This window comes from Geotrypetes seraphini, chromosome 1 (assembly GCF_902459505.1).
Source record: "Geotrypetes seraphini chromosome 1, aGeoSer1.1, whole genome shotgun sequence".
NCBI classification, from domain to species: domain Eukaryota; kingdom Metazoa; phylum Chordata; class Amphibia; order Gymnophiona; family Dermophiidae; genus Geotrypetes; species Geotrypetes seraphini.
This window is the reverse complement of record NC_047084.1, coordinates 129,687,837-129,713,774: the sequence shown is the minus strand read 5'-3', so window position 1 is coordinate 129,713,774 and position 25,938 is coordinate 129,687,837. Positions and strand designations below refer to the sequence as shown.

Sequence of the window (25,938 nt, the reverse complement as noted above, 5' to 3'; positions counted from 1 at the left end):
TAGTGCAATAGGTGTGTCGTTCTGGACAGTAGGGTATTCTCCCCATGCTTACGAGCCATACAGAAGAAATCCATTTCAGGTTTTCAACTCCTCCTCTTCCAAAGGACTCTGCTGCCCTTTTCAGTTTTTCCTTGGAAGGTGTCTTTCGCATCTGCTCTATATATTTCTTTTTTATTTTCAGTATTTTTTGCAGTTATTGGTGCATCAGAGCTCCCAGTACGGGAAAAAGCTTTGCCTGCAGCCAACAGGTTATTCCTTTGAGGACCTGTTTGGCCAGCCTGCAGAAAAATTTGTGGAGCTCGAGGGCCATATCCCTAGTAGCTTAGCTTGCTTACTGAATCGCAGGGGCTTGAGCACAGGGGGTTCAGTGGGGCTTTTCAGAGTGCCAGCTTTGATTTTACCTTCCCCCCCTTTGCGTATGCAGTACTACAGGGGCTGAGGATCAGTCTGGTAGTCCAAAGATCTCAACGTTTGGAGGACTGGCTGATTGAGGCAGGGATTTTTCTCCCAGATCTAGGTACTGCTTAGGCTCAGGCAGGCTGCAGCACCTTCAGACTGCATATTACAGTGAGTAAGGCTATTACAGCCTATGGGCATAATTGGAGGGGGGGATAAAAAAAAACTGTTTTTGAAGGTTTCTGTCACATCCTGTAGGGTTCCCCACCTCTAAAATCCTGTTTTCAGGGGCTTTTTTAACTTTTAGTAAAGTCTTTTTTTAACCTTTATTTGAATTTCCCAATTTTTTTCAGAGTTCTCCAGATCCTTGAAATCACCTTGTTTTGCCTCAAAACTGGCAAGGATGGAGTCCTTACACTCTTTTACCCATAATTTATGACAGATTTGTGCTAGTTGGATGTCAGAAGAGCACCCTTGTGCCACGCAGCATGTGAAGGGGGGGGGGTGCAGGAGCGTCAGGTTTAGCCTCCCTTTGGTCTCTTGGACTAAGGAACTTGTGGAAGACCTGTCTGCCAGGAAAAAATCACCGCCAGAGTCCCGGAACAGCAGCGTAGCTAAGCTTAAGAGCATGGAAGCCACTGAGCCCAAGAGACATAAGATGGAGTTACCTAAAGGGGGCTCAGTTCTGCCTAGTAAAGCTTTTTCTCCTGAATTTGTTAATTTGATATGGAGAGCTTATACCCTCAAAAGAAGAAATTCTGCTCTGTAACACTAGTAAGACCTTCTGAGATATTGCTGGAAGCCCTGCATAAGGTGTGTGCCTCTTTTGTTTCAGTTTTTTTGAATAAAGGTGCTCAGGGAAGATTAAAAAAAAAAAAAACTTGAAACTTTTTCCACTAAACCTCACCATTAAAGATTATACTTGCCCAGATTCAGGACACACAGGGCTACTTTTACTAAGATGTCTGTAGCACTTGTGAATTGTTAGCCATCGAATCGTGTTTGAGCACTCTAGCAACTTGATGAATTACAGATCTATCGGTTTTGTGCTGATCTGGTAGGGTCTGGTGTCATCCGCATGGTTGTTCTCAATGTGTCAAGTCATCTGGTTGCAGGTTGTCCTCTTCATCTGATTCCTTCAATCTTTCCAAACATGATGTCCTCCTCCAATGATCTTTCTCTTCTGAGTGTGATCAAAACAAGACAGTCAGAACTTCATTATTTGGGCTTCGAGTGACATAGCCGATTTGATCCCTTCCAGAATCAATCTGTTAGTTCTTGTAGCAGTTCATGGCACGCATTAAATCTTTCTCCAGCATCACAGCTCAAATGAGTCAGTCTTTTGTCTTGTTTCAGTAGTATCCAGCTTTCACATTCAGAATTGACCACTAAGAAAATAAATGGACAAGTCTGATCTTTATTTAGAGTGTTATTTCTTTGCCTTTGAATACTTTGTTGAGAGCCTTTATTGAGATCCTTCATTGAAGAGTGACCAAGTGCTATTTTGTGGCGTATTTTTTCCCTGATAGTTGCCATGGAATCGAGGATGAAATACCGGTACTCACGTGGATTAAAAACTGGCGGGCGGGGAGGAAACAGAGTGGGGGTAAATGGATAATACTTGGACTGGAAAAACATCATGAGTGGAGTGCCGCAGGGTTCGGTGCTTGGACCCGTGATCTTCAACATATTTATAAATGACCTGGAAATTGGTACAATGAGCGAGGTGATTAAATTTGCAGATGATACGAAGTTATTCAGAGCAGTGAAGACGCAGGGGGATTGCGAAGATTTGCAATGTGACATAAACATGCTTGAGAAATGGGCCGCAACATGGAAAATGAGGTTTAACGTGGATAAGTGTAAGGTGATGCATGTCGATAACAAAAATCTTATACACGCCTACAGGATGTCCGGTGCGGTACTTGGAGAGACCTCCCAGGAAAGACACTTGTCGACAAGTCGTTGAAGCCATCCTCGCAATGTGCGGCGGTGGCAAAAAGGGCGAACAGAATCTAGAAATGATTAAGAAGGGGATAACGAACAGATCGGAGAAGGTTATCATGCCGCTGTACCAGGCCATGGTACGTCCTCACCTGGAATACTGCATCCAGCACTGGTTGCCATACATGAAGAAGGACACAGTACTACTCAAAAGGGTCCAGAGAAGAGCGACTAAAATGGTTAAGGGGCTGGAGGAGTTGCTGTACAGTGAGAGATTGGGGAAACTGGGCCTCTTCTCCCTTGAAAAGAGGAGACTGAGAGGGGTCATGATTGAAACATTCAAAATACTGAAGGGAATAGACTTAGCAGATAAAGACAGATTGTTCACCCTCTCCAAGGTAGGGAGAACGAGAGGGCACGCTCTAAAGTTGAAAGGGAATAGATTCCGTACAAATGTAAGGAAGTTCTTCTTCACCCAAAGAGTGGTAGAAAACTGAAATGCTCTTCCGGAAAACACCCTACAGGAATTCAAGACAAAGTTGGACCAGTTCCTGCTAAACTGGAACGTACGCAGGTGAGGCTGGACTCATTTAGAGCACTGGTCTTTAACCTGGGGGCCGCCGCGTGAGCAGACTGCTGGGCACGATGGACCACTGGTCTGACCCAGCAGTGGCAATTCTTATGTTCTTATCTTTTATAGCTAACTTAAAGGTGGTGAAAGGGCTTTAATATGCAGGAAGGTCACTTTGGTTTGTCTTCCCTTTGCACCTACCTCAAAATTACGTTTGTCTAATGACACCAGTGGGCATGCCTCCTCGTTTGCTTCCCTAAGCAGTCTGGGGCTTAGTCCGCTGGCAAGTGGGTCTACATAAAATGCAGTGCTATCCTTGCCCAGTTAGTTAGCCAAATATCAGCACTTAATAGCTGGACCAGCAGCTAACAAAGACCCAAATATTAAGTGCTGGTAGCTGGATTCAGTTTTGAAAACACGCTGACATCTGTAGGCTGTTACCCTCAGATTGTTGTTTGTTTTTTTTTAATGTCAGGGGGCTTTTCTTGGCATCATCAGTTTCTGATTTTTTTCCTGTTGTCTATAGAAAACTCCTACTAAAGGCAAACTTACTTTCTTCTTAGACCTTTAACTAGACTGTAACAGTAGCCACACAACAATGTATTATGATTGGACTGAGCCATTAAATCATGGTCTTTTGGGATCTTCAGCCTGTTTCCTTTTGTTTTTTAGCCCTCACAGATCAAGTTCAACTGTTTGCCCGTATCAAGAGTGGAGTGCATGTTGAAACTGCCTTCTCTAGACCTAGTGTTCTCTTCAAACCGGAGCGAATTGGAAACTACGGGGAGCAACCACCTCTCGGAAACATCTTTAACAGCAAGTTACCTTTCACAGAATGGATCCAGAACCACGCTTAACAAAACTGCAGCGCCAGGTACTTTGTTTTATTTAACATGACTTCTATTCTGTACAAATTCGGGATTACCTCTTTGTAGAAGGGCCTCTAAACAGAAAATGATGTTGGCTACACCTCCTGGAAGAGTCACTCTGCACTTATCCTGCCCTTTTAGCTTTTCCCTTTAATCAGGCATGATTGTTTAACTGAAAGGCAACTGAACAATAGAGCAGTTTCTGACTTCCTAACTCAATTCTGTCCTAAATACTTTTGAAGCAACTGTGTCTTGATTGATTTACTTGATATATTGCTAATTATAGGAAATGAGTTTATTTGCCTGAACCTCAAATAGTTATTAGTCAATCTTCTTTCTTAAGCTTATGAGTTTCACAGTTCAGGATCTTTACTAAGTATAGTTCTATTATGTGTTTTAATCAAACAAGAAGTCTTAATAGATGGAATAGACAGGTTTATCTCTAAACTCAATTATATTTTATTTGTAGACCATAAAGCTAAGAACCCTAAGTGATTTACAAAAATAAAACATTCATAATATATCAGAGAGACAGACATTACAGAACTAACATGAATCAGCTAAATATTGTCCTACTAAGAATTCATAATACAATCAGCTTTACTTTAATCTTATGCCCTATAAAACTGCAACAATAAAATGGTCTTGAGCTCCTTTTTAAAAACAGTAAAATTGTTTAGTTTTCTCATTCCTTGATATGAAGAATTCTGTAGCTTAGGTCCCATTACAGTAAAGCAGAGTTGAACCTTTCCAACCTAATTACTCATAGTTAAGATCTGGAATGCGTTGCAGAGGTTGTGGTAAAGGAGAGTGTGGTAAAGGTTGTTGTGAAGGAGAGTCATGAGGCAGCTGCACAGAGGAAACAGGCAGAGAGAAGGGGAGGGGAAAAGGCAGAGAAGGCAGGAGACAGTGAGGGGCAGTGGTGAGAGATAGCTCTGCCCACCCCTCCGACGTCACCAAAGATCAGAACCAGAGCACCCCCTTAAAAGGGGAGAGGCCAACAGTGCTCATTCATTCGGTGCGCATCGAAGGCGAGCGTTAAAGGCACTCGCCTTAGCGAGAGCGCCTTTGTGAAGGGCCTTAAGCAGGGCAGCAGACACAGAAGACACACAAACAGGCAAAGAGAGTAGAGGACAACTGCAGCAGACACAGAAGATACACAAACAGGCAAGAAGAGCAGAGGATAGCCGCAGCAGATCGGCAAGTGAACAGCAATGGAAGCAGCAGACAGAAGCAGGAAGTTGAGCTACCCAGTTTTCTGCACCGTCTGCCATATGTAGGACTACCTCCCCTCAGGGAGGCGGTCTTATGTGTGCATTTGATGCGGAGAACTGGAGACCCTGAAGAAAACAAGTCAGACTCCTGGAGGGCAAAATACAGGAAGCACTTTGAGCAGTGGAGGAGGAGGACAGGGATGCAGAGAACGTCAAGCCCGAGGAAGCCATCAAGAAAGAAGTCTGGGAGTTAGAGAAGTTCATCGAGGAGGCATACAGGGAGGCCGTGGAAAATCACCAGCTGCAGTGGAATTGCCGAGATACACCTGCAGAGAGTGAGGACCATTTGGAGGACAACTACAAGGGAGAAATGGGTGACACTGCAGCGAGATCTGGAAACAGCGGAGGGAACCCACAAGAAGACGAGCCCAGTGCAAGCCAACGCCAGGATGAGGGAAGATGGAAGTTCATAGAGGACATGGACCTAAGGCTGGAGAGATGGACATACACCAGAGACATGGACCTGCGGCTAGAGAAGCAAGAGAAGATAGAGAGGACAGCGATCGTCTTGGGGGACTCCATCATCAGACAAGTCGACAGCCACATAATGGGAGGAAGACAGGATCGGCTGGTGACCTGCCTATCGGGAGCCAAGGTAGAAGACATAGTGAGCCGCATCAACAGGATCATCAACAGCGTGGAAGAGGAAGATACGGCAGTGTTGATCCATGTGGGGACAAACAACAGGAACTACAACAGGGAAGTACTGAAGGACAAGTTCCGGATGCTAGGAAGGAAGCTGAAGACCAGAACACAGAGGGTAGCATTCACGGAGATCCTGCTGGTACCCAGGGCCGACAAGAAGAGGCAGATGGAGCTGCAAGCACTCAATGCGTGGATGCGGCGCTGGTGTAAGGAATGATTCCACTTCGTGCGCAACTGGACGACATTCTGGGGGAAGAGCAAGCTATTCAGGAAGGATGGACTCCACCTCAGCAGAAACAGAACGAGGCTACTTGCAAGCAACATCAAGAGAGAAATTGAAAAGTTTTTAAACTAGGAAGAAGGGGAAAGCCGACAGTCGATGAGTCGATGGTTTGGGAACTGGATACCATGCAGAAAGATAGTGGGGAAGACTCGCCGGATTATAGGCAAGACAGAAATCCTGACTGATCAAAAGGAAATGAGAGAATGAAAAGAGAGAAGGAAATGCAAGAAAATAACTGGCCGCAAATTCAAGTGTATGTACACGAACGCAAGGAGCCTAAAGAATAAGATGGTTGAATTAGAAGCTATAGCACAAAAATATAACCTTGACATCATTGGCATAATGGAAACATGGTAGAATGAGGAAAACGTCTGGGACACTGTGCTACTGGGATACAAGCTCTACCACAGAGACAGAGTGGGACAAAAAGGTGGGGGCATTGCCATGTACGTCAAAGAGAAATTGAGTCTACTGGAGAGAACACAAAGAATAAGTCAGAGTCTCTATGGATCAAAATTATGGGAACAAATGGAACAGAAACAAAGATCAGCATCTACTACCGACCCCCAGGGCAGTCAGAAGAAATTGATGGAGAAATGGCAGATGAGATTAAACACAACTGCAAGGGAGGCAACACAGTTATCATGAAGAGACCTCCCAGGAGAGAGATTTGGGAGTACTGGTCAACAAGTCGATGAAGCCGTCCGCGCAATGTTTCGGCGGCAGCGAAAAGGGCGAACAGAATGCTAGGAATGACTAAGAAGGGGATCACGAACAGATCAGAGAAGGTTATCATGCCGCTGTACCGGGCCATGGTATGCCTCATCTGGAATACTGCGTCCAGCACTGCTCACCGTACATGAAGAAGGACACGGTACTTCTCGAAAGGGTCCAGAGAAGAGCAACTAAAATGGTAAAGGGGCTAGAGGAGTTGCCATACAGTGAGAGATTAGAGAAACTGGGCCTCTTCTCCCTTGAAAAGAGGAGACTGAGAGGGAATATGATAGAAACATTTAAGATACTGAAGGGAATAGACTTAGTAGGTAATTGTTTACCCTCTCCAAGGTAGGGAGAATGAGAGGGCACTCTCTAAAATTAAAAGGGGATAAATTCTGTACAAACGTAAGGAAGTTCTTCTTCACCCAGAGAGTGGTAGAAAACTGGAATGCTCTTCTGGAGGCTGCTATAGGGGAAAACGCCCTCCAGAGATTCAAGTCTGCCCACAGTGGAGTGGGCAGACTCGATGGGCTATAGCCCTTTTCTGCCGTCATCTTTCTATGTTTCTATGTTTCTAAAGTTAGACAAGTTCCTGCTGAACCGGAGCGCAGGTAGGGCTAGTCTCAGTTAGGGCACTGGTCTTTGACCTGGGGACCGCCGCAGGAATGGACTGCTGGCCGCGATGGACCACTGGTCTGACCCAGCAGCGGCAATTCCATAGTCTGTTCTTAAGACATGGGGGAAGCCTCTGCCTGCCCTGGATCGGTAGCATGGAATGTTGCTATTCTTTGGGTTTTAGCTAGGTACTAGGAACCTGGATTGGCCACAATGAGAACGGGCTACTGGGCTTGATGGACCATTGGACTGACCCAGTAGGTTATTTTTATGTTCTAAAAGAAGGAACCTTTAACTGGAAATCATCTGAAAAGCATAGCATTCTACTTGATTGATAGACTTTTAACTTAACAGAAATCAATGGCGAAATCATCTAATTTAGCACTTTAAAGACCATACAAAGTAATTTAAATCTGCTATGCTGTTCAATTGGTAATCAGTGTAATGATTTCAAAATGGAGGCAATATAGTCTTAACGTGAAATTCTCATTAGAATTCTCGTTGTAGCATTGTGCACTACCTGTAAAGCTGTCACGTAACTTTTAGGTAAACCCACTAGAAGACTATTCAAGTAATCCAAAATAAGAAATATAGTACTTTGAACCTCTAGACAAAAATGGGTCTCGGTAAAAAAAAAAACCCAAAACTGCTTAATCTACATATCAGTCTCAGTCTATGAAAAACCAGAAAAACTATTTTAGAAACCTTACTGGCTCAGACCAATGGTCCATCTAGCCCAGTTACCCATCCTCATGGTGGCCAATCCTGTACCTGGCAAAAATCCTAAAAAGTCCTTCATTGCTCCAAGATTTTTCATCTTCTCAACTACTGGAATCTCAATATTATCATTCGCCAAGCCTTGAGGAACATCAGATGACTTAGTCAGCAAAGAACAATATCTACAGTTTGGCCATATTTTTTGTAGTTGATTACTCTTCATCCATTGGCTAATCATGGATAAAACAAAACAAAAACAAAGATCCAGCAACCTTGGGAGGGGCATGAGGCGCCTGAGCCAATCAGGGACTCCATAGTTTGGAGTGCGGTGGGAGCGCCGATGGAAGGAGGGAGTCGGCATTCCACCTGCCAGTTTTTGGGGTTCAGGGAGGGGGAAAGGGATGGAGCACTTCGTCAGTGGATGGGGAGGCTTTGTTGTTTTTTTTATTGGCCAGATATTTTGCCTGTGTAATACATGCAAAATATCAGTGCCATTAAAAAAAAAACCCAGGCAGACCTGTTGGTAACACAGTTACCGACAGATCTACAGCAGTCGGATTTTACAATGGTAAAACCCGATGCAAAATAGCCAAGCAATTGTTAGTGAATCAATCACTTGGCTATTTTGCATGCGGTTTTACTCATTTGCATGGGTGAATTGGATCGAATAGGAGATTTATTGGACAGCAATTTAGTGACTCGGGTCGAGGAACAGGATCGGTAAGTTTAGTGAATCGAGCCCAAAGACTGTGTCTGAATTCAAAAAAGCATGGAACACGCATGTGGGATCTCTTATGGAGAGGAGGAGATAGTGGATGCATTTAGCCTTTATCTATCAGGTTTCTATGCAAAAAGCTCTTTTGGATGCAGATGGGGCCTCTTCAATGACTGAATTAAAATAATTTGTTTTAACAGCTGTAACAGAAGGTTGTACAATTGTAATTCAGAATTGTAGTTCTCAAGAGTAATTCTAGAGGGGAGTGTTCTCCACTGCTGCTCAGATTCTCTTAATTTACACTTAACATTCTTTAATTCATCTGAATTCCAGGGTACTTTGTACGATCTCCCAATACTTATAGTCTTAAAAGGGGCAACTTTGTTCAATGATAACGCAAGATTAAAATTCCATTGATCAACTAATGAAACATCAGAAGATTCAATATCAGGTAAACTTGAAAACAGAGCAGATTTCAATATCATTTATATCATAAGTACTCCTATGTTCAGTTTTTTAGGTTTAAATTGACCCTTACCTGAAAACTGAACTATAAAATAAAACTTAATAAGATAATAGTCAGACTATGGAACATCATTAGTATTAGTTGAAAGGGTTTTATCAATAAACACCAGATCTAAAATATGGCTATTGGCATGAATAACAATTTGCTTCCATTCTAGAGATTCAGTTGTCCATAAATTAAAATCACCTACATAAATTAAAATTAGCTACAAGAAAATTCAAATCCAATTAAAATTGAATAATCACTAGAGAGCACTCCAGGTGCATAATAACATAAAATAAAATTAACTAAAATCTCAGAACCAGCTGGAAAAACAAAGTAATGTTTTTCAAATCTAAATCTCTCATTAGCAATTAAAATTACTCCACTACATCTTTTATTCTCTTGGCGATTATAAGCATAGTATTATGATACACAAAGTTGATTCATTAGCACAATATCAGGTGACAACCAAGATTAAGTTATACATATCATGGTGGGAAGTTGACCACGAATCAGATCAAACAGTAGCAAGATTTTATTTCTAACTGATCTAGCATTATTTATTTATTTATTTTAAAAATTTCTATACTGTTTATAACGAAACGGTTTACATAATTTACATACATAATTTTAAAACAAAAACATGATAAAATAAACATACAAACAAACCTTAAAAATCATGGCTACATAAAACAGCAGAATGTCCAAACATTCATCTCGCATTCCAGCATCAGTGTTAATGAAAGGTAATGGCAAAAGCGCACTCATACATAAGAACATAAGAAGTTGCCTCCGCTGGGTCAGACCAGGGGTCCATCGCGCCCAGCAGTCCGTTCCCGCGGCGGCCCATCAGGTCCATGACCTGTAAGTGATCCTTTGACTAAAACCTTTCAATTCCCATTATTCTTCAGAGAGAGGTAGATAGAGGTAGATAGGGTACAGAAAGAGTATAGATAGAAAAATAAGGGGGCTATAGGGCTAAATCAAGAAAACCTGACAGGTCATGTATCTGATGGGCCGCCGCGGGTGCGGACTGCTGGGCGCAATGGACCTCTTGTCTGACCCAGCGGAGGCAACTTTTTATGTCTTATGTTCTTATACTCTTTTATGATCCTATCTCTACCTTTATCTATATCCCTCAATCCCCGTATCCTTCAGGAACTTGTCCAATCCCTCTTTGAATCCCCTTAATGTACTCTGTCCTATCACAGCCCCCGGAAGCGCATTCCAGGTGTCCACCACCCTCTGAGTGAAGAAAAATTTCCTAGCATTGATTCTAAACCTGTCCCCTTCAATTTCTCCGAGTGCCCCCTTGTTCTTGTAGTTCCCAATAGGCTGAAGAATCTGTCCCTTTCCACTTTCTCTATGCCCTTCATGATCTTGTAAGTCTCTATCATGTCTCTTCTGAGTCTCCGCTTTTCCAGGGTGAAGAGCCCCAGCCTTTCTAGCCTCTCAACGTATGAAAGGTTTTCCATACCTTTTATCTTCTTGTCGCTCTTCTCTGAACCCTCTCAAGTATTTCCATGTCCTTCTTCAGGTACGGCGACCAATATTGGACGCAGTACTCCAGATGCAGTCGCACCATCGCGCGATACAGCAGCATGATGACTTCCTTCATTCTGGTTGTAATACCCTTCTTAATAATACCCAACATTCTGTTTGCCTTCTTTGAGGCTGCTGCGCATTGTGCCGTTGACTTCATTGTTGTGTCCACCAGCACACCCAAGTCTTTTTCAAGGTTACTTCCCTCTAGTACTAATCCCCCCATTTAGTAGCTGAACATCGGGTTCTTTTTCCCTATATGCATGACCTTGCATTTCCCTACATTGAAGCTCATCTGCCATTTATTCGCCCACTCCTCCAGTTTGTTCAGGTCCCTTTGTAGGTCCTCACATTCTTCCACAATTCTAACCCTGCTACAGAGTTTAGTGTCATCCGCAAATTTTATAACTTCACATTTCGTCCCCGTTTCTAGGTCATTAATAAATACATTGAACAGCAGCGGTCTGAGTACCGACCCCTGTGGAACTCCGCTCGTGACCCTCCTCCAGTCCGAGTACTGGCCCTTCACTCCAACCCTTTGCTTCCTACCTGCCAACCAGTGTTTAACCCATCTGTGTACGTCCCCTTCCACCCCATGATTCCACAGCTTCCTAAGTAGCCGCTCATTGGGTACCTTGTCAAAGGCCTTTTGGAAGTCGAGATAAATGATGTCTATGGGTTCCCCTTTGTCCATCTGGCTGTTTATCCTCTCAAAGAAGTGCAGTAAGTTTGTTAGGCACAATCTTTCTTTGCAGAAGCCATGTTGGCTCTCTTTCATTAGTCCATTTCTTTCTATGTGCTCACAGATGCTGTCCTTTATCAGTGCTTCTACCATCTTGCCCGGAACCAATGTCAAACTTACCGGCCTATAGTTTCCTGGGTCACCTCTCGATCCCTTTTTAAAGATAGGTGTAACATTTGCTATCCTCCAGTCCTCCGGGACCTCGCCAGTTTCCAAGGATAGGTTGCAGTATTTCCGCTATTTCATTTCTTAATTCTTTTAGTACCCTTGGGTGGATTCCATCCAGGCCTGGTGATTTGTCGCTTTTCAATCTATCTATCTGTTGGAGGACATCCTCATGGCTTACCTCTATTGTCGACAGTTTTTCATCCTGGTCTCCATTGAAGATCTCTTCGGGTTCTGGTACACTGGATGTGTTCTCGCTTGTGAAGACTGATGAGACGAACTTGTTTAACCTATCAGCTACCTCTTTTTCCTCCTTTATCGCTCCCTTTCTGTCTCCATCATCCAACGGTCCTACTTCCTCCCTCGCCGGTTGCTTCCCTTTAACATATTTGAAGAACGATTTGAAATTTTTTGCCTCCCCGGCTAGTCTTTCTTTGTATTCCCTTTTTGCTCTTCTACTACTTGATAACATTCTTTTTGGCATTTCCTGTGTTCCTTCCAGTTTTCCCCGGTTTGGTCCTTTTTCCATTTCCAGAACGATATTTTCTTGTCTCCTATCGCTTTCTTCTATCATTTGTTCACTTTCTTCTACAGTATGATTAAAGACCAAATTTCCATATTGTGCTCTCTCAGTAATAACTGGAATCAAATAAGCTGCCATTACAATCAGCCAAATTAAAAATACCTGACCTAAACTACAAGCCTAACAAACAAATAACCAAAAAAACTTTAAATCAAATTCTAACAACAATAAAGTCACCTAAAATCAACACAAATCTAATCTAATCTAAACCTTAAGTTTATATACCGCATCATCTCCATGAGAATGGAGCTCGACACGGTTTACAAGAACTTAAAATAGTAGGAAGAGAAGAAGAAAAAGGATTACATGAACTTATGTGAAGAAGGGAGGAGAAAAAAAAGGGGGGGGGGATAGAGTTACTATTTGATGAAAAGCCAGGTTTTCAGTTGTTTGCGGAATAATTGAAGGGAGTCCAGGTTCCGCAACAGGATGGTGAGGTCGTTCCAAAGACCTGTGATTTTGGAGAGAAGGGATTTTCCCAGTTTGCCTGCATAGTGGATGCCGCGTAGAGAGGGGAAGGCTAGTTTATACCTTTGGGCAGTTCTGGAGGAGTCGGGACTGGAGGAGTTGAAGGATAGCGGGATAAGAGGAGGGAGGATGCCGTGGATGATCTTAAAAGCCAGGCAGAAACATTTGAAATGGATTCTGGAGATTATTGGGAGCCAGTGAAGTTTGGCAAGGAGTGGGGAGGCATGGTCAGATTTGCGTTTTGAGAAGATCAGTTTGGCTGCAGTATTCTGGATTACTTGGAGTCTTCGAAGACTTTTATTTGATAGATTTAAGTAGATGGCGTTGCAATAATCTAGTTTGGAGAGGATGATGGATTGGACCAGGATGGCAAAGTGTTGTTGGCTGAAGTAGGATCTAACTTTCCTCAGCTTGTGGAGGCTGAAAAAGCATGATTTAGCCAAGGAATTGAGGTGGTCATTGAGGGAGAGAGAGGAATCGATAATGATGCCAAGGACCTTGGATGAGAATTCGAGTTGAAGTGTATCACCTGTGGGTAGTGCGAAAAGGGTGGGCAGCTGTTCGAATTTTGGGCCGAGCCAGAGTAATTTTGTTTTTGATTCGTTTAGTTTCATCTGCACCGAGAGGGACCAGGCACGGAGTCTCCTTATGCAAGCTGTAATGTTTTCGTGGAGGTTGGTAAGGTTCTGGTCAGTCTCAAGGAGGACAAGGATGTCATCTGCGTAAGTGTAGATTGTTTCAAGGGGGGATAGTTGAAGGAGTTCCAGGGAGGACATGTAGATGTTAAAGAGAATAGGGGAGAGGGGTGATCCCTGAGGGACACCGCAAGATGGAGTCCAAGGAGTGGACATGGTGCCATTTGTGTTGACGGTGTAGGAGCGGGAGCGTAGGAAGTTTGAGAACCACATTAGGACGGTGGAGTCAATTCCAATCTCGGAAAGTTGGTAAAGTAGTATGTCGTGGTGGACGACATCAAAAGCAGCAGAAAGATCGAATTGTAATAGGACAGCAAATTTGTTGCGTGAGTGTAGTTGTTGTACCTTTGAAATTAGGGAGACTAGGAGGGATTCGGTGCTGAAGCTGGGTCTGAAGCCGTGTTGGTAGGGGTGAAGAATGGAGAATTTCTCGAGATAGGAAGAGAGCTGGGTAGCAACTATGGTTTCTAGGAGTTTGGTAAGTAGAGGGATATTTGCTATGGGACGGTAGTTTGATGGTAGGGAGGGGTCGAGATCGGCTTTTTTCAGGATAGGTATCCTGAAAAATCCATAAGAACATAAGAATAGCGTTACTGGGTCAGACCAATGGTCCATCCAACCCAGTAGCCTGTTCTCACGGTGGACAATCCAGGTCAAAACCCAAGGAGTAGCAACATTCCATGCTACCAATCCAGGGCAAACACAGGCTTCCCCCCTGTCTTTCTCAATAACAGACTATGGACTTTTCCTCCAGGAATTTGTCCAAACCTTTCTTAAAACCAGCTATGCTATCCGCTCTTACCACAACCTCTGGCAACGCGTTCCTCCTATTGATTTTAAAAGTATTTCCCTGTAATTTCATTGAGTGTCCCCTAGTCTTTTTTAATTTTTGACGGAGTGAAAAATCGATCCACTTGTACCCGTTCTACTCCACTCAGGATTTTGTAGACTTCAATCATATCTCCCCTCAGCCTTCTCTTTTCCAAGCTGAAGAGCCCTAACCTTTTTAGTCTTTCCACATACGAGAGGAGTTCCATCCCCTTTATCATCTTGGTCGTTCTTCTTTGAACCTCTTCTAGTGCTGCTATATCTTTCTTGAGATAAGGAGACCAGAATTGAACACAGTACTCCAGGTTAGGTCACACCATGGAGTGATACAGAGGCATTATAATATCTTTAGTCTTGTTAACCATCCCTTTTTTAATAATTCCTAGCATCTTGTTTGCTTTTTTGGCTACATCGCACATTGGGCAGAAGGTTTCATCATATTGTCTACAATGACACCCAGATCCCTTTCTTGGGTGCTAACCCCCAAGGTGGACTCTAGTGTCCGGTAACTGTTATTTGAGTTATTCTTCCCAATATGCATCACTTTGCATTTGTCCACATTAAATTTGATCTGCCACTTGAACGCCCAGTCTTCCAATTTCCTAAGGTCTGCCTGCAATGTTTCACAAACTGCATGCATTTTAATAACTTTGAACAGTTTAGTGTCATCTGCAAATTTAATCACCTCACTTGTTCCAATTTCCAGATCGTTTATAAATAAGTTAAATAGCACCAGTCCCAGTACAGATCCCTGCGGCACTCCAATGTTTACTCTCATCCATTGATAAAAATTACCATTTAACCCTACCCTCTGTTTTCTATCCGATAACCAATTCCTAATCCACAACTGAACTTTGCCTCCTATCCCATGACTCTTTAATTATCTAGGAGCCTCTCTTGAGGAATTTTGTCAAAAGCTTTCTGAAAATCTAGATATACAATATCAACCAGCTCACCTTTATCCACATGTGTATTCACATCTTCAAAGAAGTCAAGCAAATTGGTGAGGCAAGATCACCCTCGGCTGAACCCATGCTGACTCTGTCTCATTAAATTATGTTTGTCTACACGTTCTACAATTTTATTTTTTATAATTGTTTCTACCATTTTGCCCAGTACTGAAGTCAGGCTTACTGGTCTTTAATTTTCTGGATCTCCCCTGGAACCCTTCTTAAAAATCGGCATAACATTGGCCACCCTCCAATCTTCAGGTACTACAGATGATTTTAGCGACAGGTTACAGATCACTAACAGCAGGTCAGTGTCAGCCTAGCAATTTCATGCTTGAGTTCCTTTAATACCCTGGGATGTATACCATCCGGTCCAGGTGAATTATCACTTTTTAACTTGTTGATTTGGCTTAGTACATCTTCCGGATTCACAGAGATTTCTTTCCGTTCCTCTTCATCATCACCCTTGATATGATTTCCAGTTCTGGTAGATCTCTTACATCTTCTTATGTAAAGGCCGAAGCAAAGAATTAATTCAGTCTCTTCGCTATGGCCTTATTCTCGAGTGCCGCTTTTGCTCCTTGATCATCCAACGGTTCCACGTATTCCCTTACTGGTTTCTGCTGCTGATGTACCTAAAGAAATTGTTATGAGTTTTGCCTCTTTGGCAAGTTTTTCTTCATATTCTTTCTTAGCTTTCTTTATCAATGCTTTGCATCTTACTTGCCAGTACTTGTGTCTCTTCTTATTTTCTTCATTCAGATCCTTTTTACATTCCTTTAAAGCAGCGGTCTCAAACACGCGGGCCGCATGGGGCCCCCCAGGGACTATTTTGCAGCCCGCGATCTGTCCTCCCCCTAAAGCAGGGATCCCCAATTTGCTTCCCTTCCCACTGCCCTTCCCCAAGCCACCGCAATCAGGGAACAGGCCAGCGCCCGAGGTCTTAGCTCTCCCTGCATATCTTCCCCAGCTCGGAGCCGACCAATTCTCACCACCCGACGTCAATTATAACATCGGGGAGGAAGTTCCGGGCCAGCCAATCGCTGCCTGGCTGGCCCGGAAGTTCCTCCCCAACGTTAGAATTGGTCGGCCCCGCGCTGGGGAAGATAAGCAGGGAGAGTTAAGATCTCAGCGCTGGCCTGTTCCCCGATTGCGGCGGTGGCGTCCTGTTCCCCAATGGTGGTGGCTTGGGGGAGGGCAGGGAGAAATAAAAGAAAGGGGGGACAGGGAGACAGAAAGAAAGAAGGGAAACGGGACATAGACAGAAAGGGGCATGGAGAGAGAAAGACAGAAAGAAAGGACGGGCATGGAGAAAGAAAAAAGAAAGAAAGGGGGCACAGAGAGAGAAAGACAGACATATAGAAAGAATGGGGGCATGGATAGAGAGAGAAAGAAAGAAGGGGGCAGGGTGAAAGAAATAAAAAGTTGGGGGAGGGAAGGAGACAGATGCCAGACCAGGGGAAAGGAAGGAAGGAGGGAGGGAGAGAAAGGAAAGAAAGAGATGTCAGACCATGGAAATAGGGACAGAAGAAGAGAGAGATAGAAGGGAAGGTAAGACAAGGAAACGTAGATTTTGAAAAGAAAGCAGAAAAATTGAATATTAAGTTAATGCTAAAGATGGATGCAAGGCAGAAAGTGAAGACGGAGAGAAAACCAGTCAAAGATCAAGAAGACCCTGGAAACATAGTTAAATGCACAGAAAAATAAAGTCACCAGACAACAAAGGTAAGGAAAATGATTTTTTTTTTTCAATATAGTGATTGAAATGTGTCAGTTTTGAAAAAGGAAAGATATTAAACTTTAAATGTGAGGGCCGCAGAAAAAATAGTTAATGACAATTTTGCATAAATTAAAACTCTTTATAGTTTATAAATCTTTCCTTTAACTGTTAAAGGAAAGATTTATAAACTATAAAGAGTTTTACCTCATGCAAAGTTGTAATTTCTTTAATAAGACATTAACTATTTTGTCTGCGGCCCTCCAAGTACCTACAAATCCAAAATGTGACCCCACTAAGGGTTTGAGTTTGAGACCACTGCTTTAAAGGATGTTTTTTTGGCTCTAAAAGCCTCTTTCACTTCACTTTTTAACCATGCCGGCTCTCATTTCTTCTTCTTTCCACCTTTGCTAATATATGGGATACATCTGGTCTGGGCTTCCACGATGGTATTTTTAAATAACATTCATGCCTGATTTACAGTCCTAACCTTTGCAATTGATCCTTTTAGCTTCTTTTTAACCATTTTATCATAGTTTACCTTTTGAAAATTAAATGCTTCTATAGCAGATTTCTTTTGCAGTGCCACTCCAGGTATCGGCTCAAATTTGATCACATTATGATCACTGTTTCCAAACGGACCAAACACAGTTAACTCCTGTACTTTGTTGCGTTCCATCGGCATGATGAGGAGGCACACAGCTTACCTGCATGTGACACCTCCGGCATTGCGCTTGGTCACTTATAGGCCTTACACATTCAGATGATGTCACCTGGGGGCAGGGTCAGTTATAGTAATTCTTAAGAAAAGTAAATTATTGAAATAACCTACACCCTGAGCATATAACATCTTAAATACAAACCTAAGCACCTTAAATTCTTCACTGGATTTTATTAGGAGCCAGTCTCTGCTATTGATATCTGTAGCTTATCTACATTTTAGGAAACAACTTAAGACTTACTTCTTTTCTAAGTTCTTGGGTCTTAGTTTCTTATTCTCAGCTATCCTGTATTTTTAACTAATCTTATGTAAACTGCATAGAACTTGAAGGTGATGCAGTCTAGAAAATAATTTTTATGTTATGTAGAGCTGTGCTTGTTCACTCCACTTGCCTCCCAATACCAGTTTTGCTACTTTGTTCGGTGTCACTTGGAGCCTTTTTAGATGTTTGTCAAGCAAACCAAGAAGCACCGATTTACAGTAATACAGCTGATTCTACATTTTATTTATATCTGATATATTGACGTACGTATATTTTTCATAGTCTTAGTGTTATATGAAGTTTGTTGTGATCCACTTTAGGTATTCATGTGTAGATGTACCAATTTTGTCTAATAAATCCATGTTTGTTTTCTTTCCTTTAGGATCACCGTCTGGACTTGGTAGCCCCCTGGGCAGAACTAGACACAGCAGCAGTCAGTCTGATTTAACCAGCTCTAGCAGTAATTCCTCTGGCTTAAGCTTCACAGCCTGTATGTCGGATTTTTCTCTCTATGTCTTTCATCCATATGGAGCAGGAAAACATAAACCTGCAGTTTCTAGTCTTGCTCCAGGATCAGGAGCCTCAGGTAGGATAAACTGTTTTATTCTACATACATTTTTAAAAGTTTGTTCTTTTATGAAATGGACTAGAGAGTTGCACGGGGACAGAAATCCCATCAATCCCCGCCCGTCCCGCCAGGATCCTCTCCGTTCCCACCCATCCACGCCAGGATCCTCTCCATCCCCGTCAGGATCCTCTCCGTCCCCACCCATCCCCGCAAGGAATTACCTCCATCCCCGCCCGTCCCCATAAAAAGCAGCAATTCTGACAGGATCATCAATTCCACAGTTTCTTTTGTGTTTGCGCTGCTGTTTTCCTTGTGGAATCTCTTTGGTGGAACCCTTTTTTTTGTTTTCTGTTCAGGTAATTAACTTATAAACCCCCTCTTTTACTAAGGCTGACGTGTCCATTATATTATATGGACGAACCCTGCTTCCAAAGCCTTCCATCCCCATAGGAGTCCCGTTGGCTAGAGGGGGGTCCATGTGGAGTCCTGTGGGCCAGAGGGGTTCCCCATGGGAGTCCCGTGGGTTAGGTGGGATTCCCGTGGGATTCCTGCGATCCCCGTTCCCGTGCAAACCTCTAAAATGGACAGGTGAATTCTAATACTATTTTACAATAGTATTAGACTTAGGGAGGAAGTTAATAACATACTACTATTATGTAACATTTCTTTAGCACTCTCCAGACCGGTAGAGGTTAATCTTTACGAGTGAGTATATATCCCAATCATGACCAATCAGGTGGAGACTGAAAACAAAACTGTGGAATAGTATATAAGAGATACCTTCCCCTATTCCTATTAGTCTTAAGAACATAAGAATTGCCATCTCCAGATCAGATACTGGGTCCATCAAGTCCGGTGATCCGCACACGCGGAGGCCCCGCCAGGTGTACCCTGGCATAGTTTAAGTCCCCATATCACCGTATGCTTCTCAATGGAGATGTGCATCTAATTTACCCTTACCCATATCACTCTATGCCACTCTTAAGGAGATGTGCATCTAGTTTACCCTTTAAATCCTAGAACGGTGGATTCTGCAATTACTTCCTCTGGGAGAGCATTCCAGGTGTCCACCACTCGCTGCGTGAAACAGAACTTCCTGTTATTCATCCTGGACTGTCCCCCCACTTGCTGCGTGAAACAGAACTTCCTAATATTCGTCCTGGACCTGTCCCCCTTAGCTTCAGTCTATGTCCTCTTGTCCGTGTCACACTGGACATTGTAAATACTGGGCTTGATGGACCTTTGTCTGTCCCAGTAGGGCAATTCTTAATTGGTCTGAGGGCGATAAAGATGCTGTCGGGCAATACTGTAGCCCACCTTGTTGCATTTCTCCACCTACCCATCTCTGACGTTATCCACCTTAATCCTCTTCCTCACTTAAGAATATAAGAAGTTGCCTCCACTGGATCAGACCAGAGGTCCATCGCGCCCAGCAGTCCGCACCTGCGGCGGCCCATCAGGCCTATAGCCTGTAAGGTGATCCTTGTCTAATCCCTATAATCCCTCTTTGTTTTTGGTTTTTCTTTTCTTTTTCTATCTATATTCTTTCTATAACCTATCTCCACCTCTATCTGAATCCCTCAATCCCCCTGTCCCTCAGGAATTTATCCAATCCTTCCTTGGAACCTCGTAGTGTACTCTGTCCTATCACAACCTCTGGTAGTGCATTCCAGGTGTCCACCACCCTCTGAGTGAAAAAGAAATTCCTAGCATTGGTTCTAAACCTATCCCCTTTCAGTTTCTCCGAGTGCCCCCTTGTATTTGTGGGGCCCAATAGTCTGAAGAATCTGTCCCTTTCTACCTTCTCTATGCCTTTCATGATCTTGAAGGTCTCTATCATGTCTCCTCTGAGTCTCCGCTTTTCCAGGGAGAAGAGCCCCAGCCTTTCCAACCTGTCTGCGTATGAAAGGTTTTCCATACCCTTTATCATTTTCGTTACTCTTCTCTGGACCCTCTCAAGTATCGTCATGTCCTTCTTGAGGAACGGTGACCAGTACTGGACACAGTACTCCAGAGGCGGGCGCACCATCGCACAATACAGTGGCATGATGACTTCCTTCGTCCTGGTTGTAATACCCTTCTTAATAATACCCAACATTCTGTTTGCTTTCTTTGAGGCTGCTGCACATTGCGCCATTAATTTCAAAGTTGTATCCACCAACACACCCAAGTCCTTTTCAAGGTTACTTTCCCCTAGTACTAATCCCCCCATTTTGTAACTGAACATCGGGTTCTTTTTTCCTATATGCATGGCCTTGCATTTCTCTATATTAAAGCGCATTTGCCATTTGTTTGCCCACTCTTCCAGTTTGTTTAGGTCCCTTTGTAGGTCTTCACATTCTTCCGCAGTTCTAACCCTGCTGCAGAGTTTGATGTCATCCGCAAATTTTATAACTTCACACTTCGTTCCCTTTTCTAGGTCGTTTATAAAGACATTGAACAGCAGCGGTCCAAGCACCGACCCCTGGGGAACACCGCTCGTGTCCCTCCTCCAGTCTGATTACTGGCCCTTCATCCCAACCCTTTGTTTCCTGCCTGCCAACCAGTGCTTTATCCATCTGTGTACATCCCCTTCCACCCCGTGGTTCCACAGCTTCCTAAGTAGCCGCTCATGGGGTACCTTGTTGAAGGCTTTTTGGAAGTCGAGATAAATGATGTCCATGGGTTCCCCTTTGTCCATCTGGCTGTTTATCCCCTCAAAGAAGTGCCGCAAGTTTGTTTGGCACGATTGTCCCTTGCAGAAGCCATGCTGACTCGCTTTCAAGTTGTCCATTTTTTTCTATGTACTCACAGATGCTGTCCTTTATCAGTGCTTCCATCATCTTGCCCGGAACTGAATCAAGCTTACTGGCCTGTAGTTCCCTGGGATCCCCTCGATCCCTTTTTTAAGATAGGCGTGACATTTGCTATCTTCCAGTCCTCCAGGATCTCCCCAGTTTTCAAGGATAGGTTCCAAATTTGTCGGAGTGTTTACCCTATTTTGTTCCTTAGTTCCTTTAGTACCCTTGGGTGGATTCCATCCGGGCCCGGTGATTTATCGCTTTTCAATCTATCTATCTGTTGGAGGACATTCTCATGGCTTACCTCTATTTGCACCAATTTTTCTTCTTGGTCTCCACTTATGATCTCTTCGAGTTCTGGTACACTGGATGCATCCTCGCTCGTGAAGACCAACGAGAAGAACTTGTTTAACCTGTCAGCTATCTCTTTTTCCTCTTTTATCACTCCCTTTCTGTCACCATCATCCAATGGTCCTACTTCCTCCCTTGCCTTTAATGTATCTGAAGAATGCTTTGAAGTTTCTTGCTTCCCCAGCCAGCCTCTCTTTGTACTCTCTTTTTGCTTTCCTAACCACTCAGTGGCACTCTTTTTGGTGTTTTTTGTGTTCCATCCGGTTTTCCTCGTTTTGGTCCTTTTTCCATAGTCGGAACGATTTTTTCTTGTCACCTATCGCCTTCTTCACTTCATTTGTTATCCATACCGAGTCTTTTGTTCAATTTTTTTTGCACCCTTTCCTAAACCTGGGGATGTACAGGTTTTGTGCTTCTTGCACCGTGTCCTTGAATAGGGACCAGGCGTTCTTTACGGTCTCCATCCTTTTCGAGCTGTTATTGAGTTTCTTTCTCACCATTGCTCTCATAGCATCGTAGTTCCCTTTCTTGAAGTTGAGAGTTGTCGTTGTGGTTCTCTTTACTTTTGATGCTCCTACTTCCAATTTGTACCGGATCATGTTGTGATCGCTGTTTCCTAGTGGTCCTACCACCTCCACTTCCTTTGCAGGTCCCCCTAGCCCGGTGAGGATTAGGTCGAGAGTGGCATCTCCTCGTGTTGATTCTCTGACAAGCTGTTCCATGAAACAGTCCCTTACAGCCTCTAGGAATTCTGCTTCCCTCGCACTGTTGGAGTTTCCAATATTCCAGTCTATTCCGGGGTAGTTGAAATCCCCCATCACCAGCACATTTCCGCTTTTGCCTTCCCGCCTCAATTCCGCTTCCAGTTCTTTGTCGTTGGCTTCTGTTTGTCCAGGTGGGCGATAGTACAGTCCTAATTTTACGTCAGCTCCATTTCTTCCTGGTAATTTAACCCATAATGATTCTAAGCCTTCCACTCTTGCTGCCGTATCCATTCTGGTCAAGTGAATGGTGTCCTTTATATACAGTGCTATTCCTCCACCCTTCTTGCAAGTCATGTCTCTCCTATTCTGAACTAAATTCTCCCTGCCAGGCTCTGCATCCAACCCCACACTCCTTGCCATGCTCAGAACCCTGTCCCCCCTCCTTGCCAGGCTCTGTACCCTGTCCCCCCTTTGGTGGTCTAGAGGTAGGCTGGGTAGGGCAGGCAGGTAGGGACAGGGCACAGGGCAGGTAGGCCTAGTGGCTGGCAGGCAGGCAGGGCCCCCCAAACCTTGTTTTTAATCCCGGTGTTTCCCTCGCTGGACGGTTGCGGTAGTGAGAGGCAGAGTGGCGAACAAGGCAGGCGCGAGCTTTTTGCACACCTGCCTGGTCTCGTGCTGCTGCCTGAATGGATGCCGTCAGTTCTCGTGAGGAAGAGAGAGGGGGTGATGCATCACCCACCAAGAAAGATGTAACGGATTCCATTGCTCACACAACTCGGTAACTCTTTTCAATACAAATTTTTCATTTTCTTTTACTGTATCTTCAATTGTATTTTTAACTTGAATGCCAAGATATTTAAATCCTTCTTCTTTCCATATGAACGGAAAAGCGTCAAATAATCCTTTTACACAATGAACATTTAAAGGTATAAGTTCAGACTTACTCCAATTAATTTTATAACCTGAAAATTTGCCAAACATATCAATTAATTCCAATAGACAAGATAAGGTAGACTCTGGATTCCTCAAATAAAGTAAAATATCATCCGCATAAGCCGAAATTTTATATTCCATATCAGAATATGGAATACCCTGTATCCCCCTTGCTTGCTGTATTGCTAACAATAAGGGTTCTAATACAACATCAAATAACAAAGGAGATAAAGGACAACCTTGTCTAACTCCCCTCTGCAATTGAAAACCATCAGATATCATATTATTAATATTTAATCTTGCAATCGGGAAGCTATACAATGTTTTTACCATTTGTATAAATCCAGAACCTATACCAAACCATTCTAAAGCCTGATACATAAAATTCCATTCTACCCTATCAAACGCTTTTTCTGCATCCAAGGAAACTGTAAAAGCCGGTTCATCCATTTTTTTAAATAAATTTAACATATGAAACAATAATCTAGAGTTATTAGAGGAATGTCTTTTAGCAACGAAACCCATCTGATGCGTGTCTATAATATGTGGGAGAGCTTTGGCTAATCTCAAAGCCAAAATTTTCGCCAAAAGTTTATTATCCACATTTATTAAAGATATAGGCCTGTAGTTTGAAACCAAAGTAGGATCTTTATTTGGCTTAGGCAAAACAATTACTATTGATTCAGCCATAGTACCTTTAATATCACCTTTTATAAGTTGTGTCTGATATAAATTTAGTAAATATGGGGAAAGGACATTTTGAAATGTTTTATAAAATTCTACTGTATAACCATCACCACCTGGAGCAGATCCAACTCTAAGAGATCTCAACGCTGTTTCTAATTCTTTTAATGATATAGGTTCATCTAAACTCCGTTTTATATGATCAGGAACCTTAGGTCCAATAATTAAATCTAAAAAATTTTTACCATCTTTTTGCCTCTCCAAATAAGGCTCGGAAGAATACAGGTCCTTATAAAATTTTAGAAATTGCTTTAAAATTATATCCGTTTGATCGGTTATTATACCATTATCATCTTTTATCCCATTAATGTTAGTTCTTCTTTTTTTTGCTTTAAGATAATTTGCCAATAATCTTCCCGCCTTATTAGAATTTCCATAATACATTGTCTGTTTGGAAAACAAGTCTCTTCTTATCATTTTTGAAGCTAATTCGTTATATTTACCTTTTGCTTTCAAAAGAGCTTGTAATACATCATGTTCCCATTTGCTTACCAATTTAGTTTCTAGTATTTTAATTTCTTTTTCTAACTCTATATACTGTTTTTTAATCTGTTTCCTAACAAAAGCCGAATATGATATAATATGACCTCTCATAGTCGCTTTAAAAGCGTCCCATACATTTTCAATAGATGTATCTTCCACTAAATTAATTTGAAAGAAATCACTAATTTGGGTTTTAAAATTTTCCAAAAATTTTTCATCCACAAGCAATGCATTATCAAATCTCCAAAAAGGTCTTCTATTTTCTAATTGATCTAATTGTAAATCTATCCATACTCCCGCATGATCCGAAATGATAATGGGATCAATGGAAGCCTTAATCACTTGCTGCACCTTATGTGATGAAATAAAAATATAATCTATTCTTGAAAATGATTTATGAACCTGTGAACAAAATGAAAATTCCTGATCATTAAAATGAAGAATACGCCATATATCCTTCAAATCACATGATTGAACCAAATTATCTAAACCTAAAGATTTTATACTTTTACCTGGTTTTTTATCCATTAATGGATCCATTACAGCATTAAAATCTCCACCCACCACTAAATTAGAAGCAGCCAGTGGTAACAACATACTCTGCAATTTTTTAAAGAATTCTGATTGATTCGAATTAGGGGCATATATATTGAACAACGTCAGGGCATTATTTCCCATACTTAAATCAACATGTAGCCATCTTCCATGTGGGTCCGAATTTACTATCTTAAAATTGGCCATACACTTTTTATTTATAAGAACTGCTACTCCTGCTTTTTTACCCTCTGCTGGAGCAAAAAAACATTCTTTCACCCACCCACCCGTTAGTTTCTTTGATTCCTTTATATTAAGATGGGTCTCCTGCAGACAATAAACATCCGCGTTTTGCTTCTTTAAAAATGATAATACCTTTTTCCTTTTGATTACATGATTCAGGCCATTGACATTAATAGAAAATATCTTAAAAGACATAATATATTTTATACTCCTTATCATAATCTTCCTCTTCCCTTCTTCCATAACTAAGATCTAAAAAACTTCTCCCCATGGCACACATCCTTACCTCCAAATTACCCAATCCCTTATTAATCTTTTCCTTAATCATCCTAGTAATATCTTTAATACCCATCTTCTTCCCCCCCCTCCCCCCCCAATATAATGACTGCTTAAGGACACACATTGGACAGTAATCCCAACTTCCCCCCTCTCCCCCAGGCAACCAATATTTATTAATAACCCCTTTATCCTTTATTGAGACAAACTCACTACCTAACATAGTAACATAGTAGATGACGGCAGATAAAGACCCGAATGGTCCATTCAGTCTGCCCAACCTGATTCAATTTAAAAATTTTTTTTTTTTTTTTTTTTTCTTCTTAGCTATTTCTGGGCGAGAATCCAAAGCTTTACCCGGTACTGTGCTTGGGTTCCAACTGCCGAAATCTCTG

At 42.5% G+C, this 25,938-nt stretch overlaps 1 protein-coding gene across 9 annotated transcripts in view; it reads left to right on the top strand.

Annotated features, from left to right (window-relative positions):
• KIAA1109 (KIAA1109 ortholog) overlaps window positions 1–25,938 on the top strand; it is a 908,505-nt gene that overhangs the window by 687,329 nt on the left and 195,238 nt on the right. For all 9 annotated transcript variants that reach the window (XM_033938537.1, XM_033938601.1, XM_033938589.1 and 6 more), the window contains 2 exons: window positions 3,584–3,785; window positions 18,310–18,513. In XM_033938537.1, the coding sequence (XP_033794428.1) occupies window positions 3,584–3,785; window positions 18,310–18,513 (406 nt within the window). The remainder of the gene's footprint in view (window positions 1–3,583; window positions 3,786–18,309; window positions 18,514–25,938) is intronic.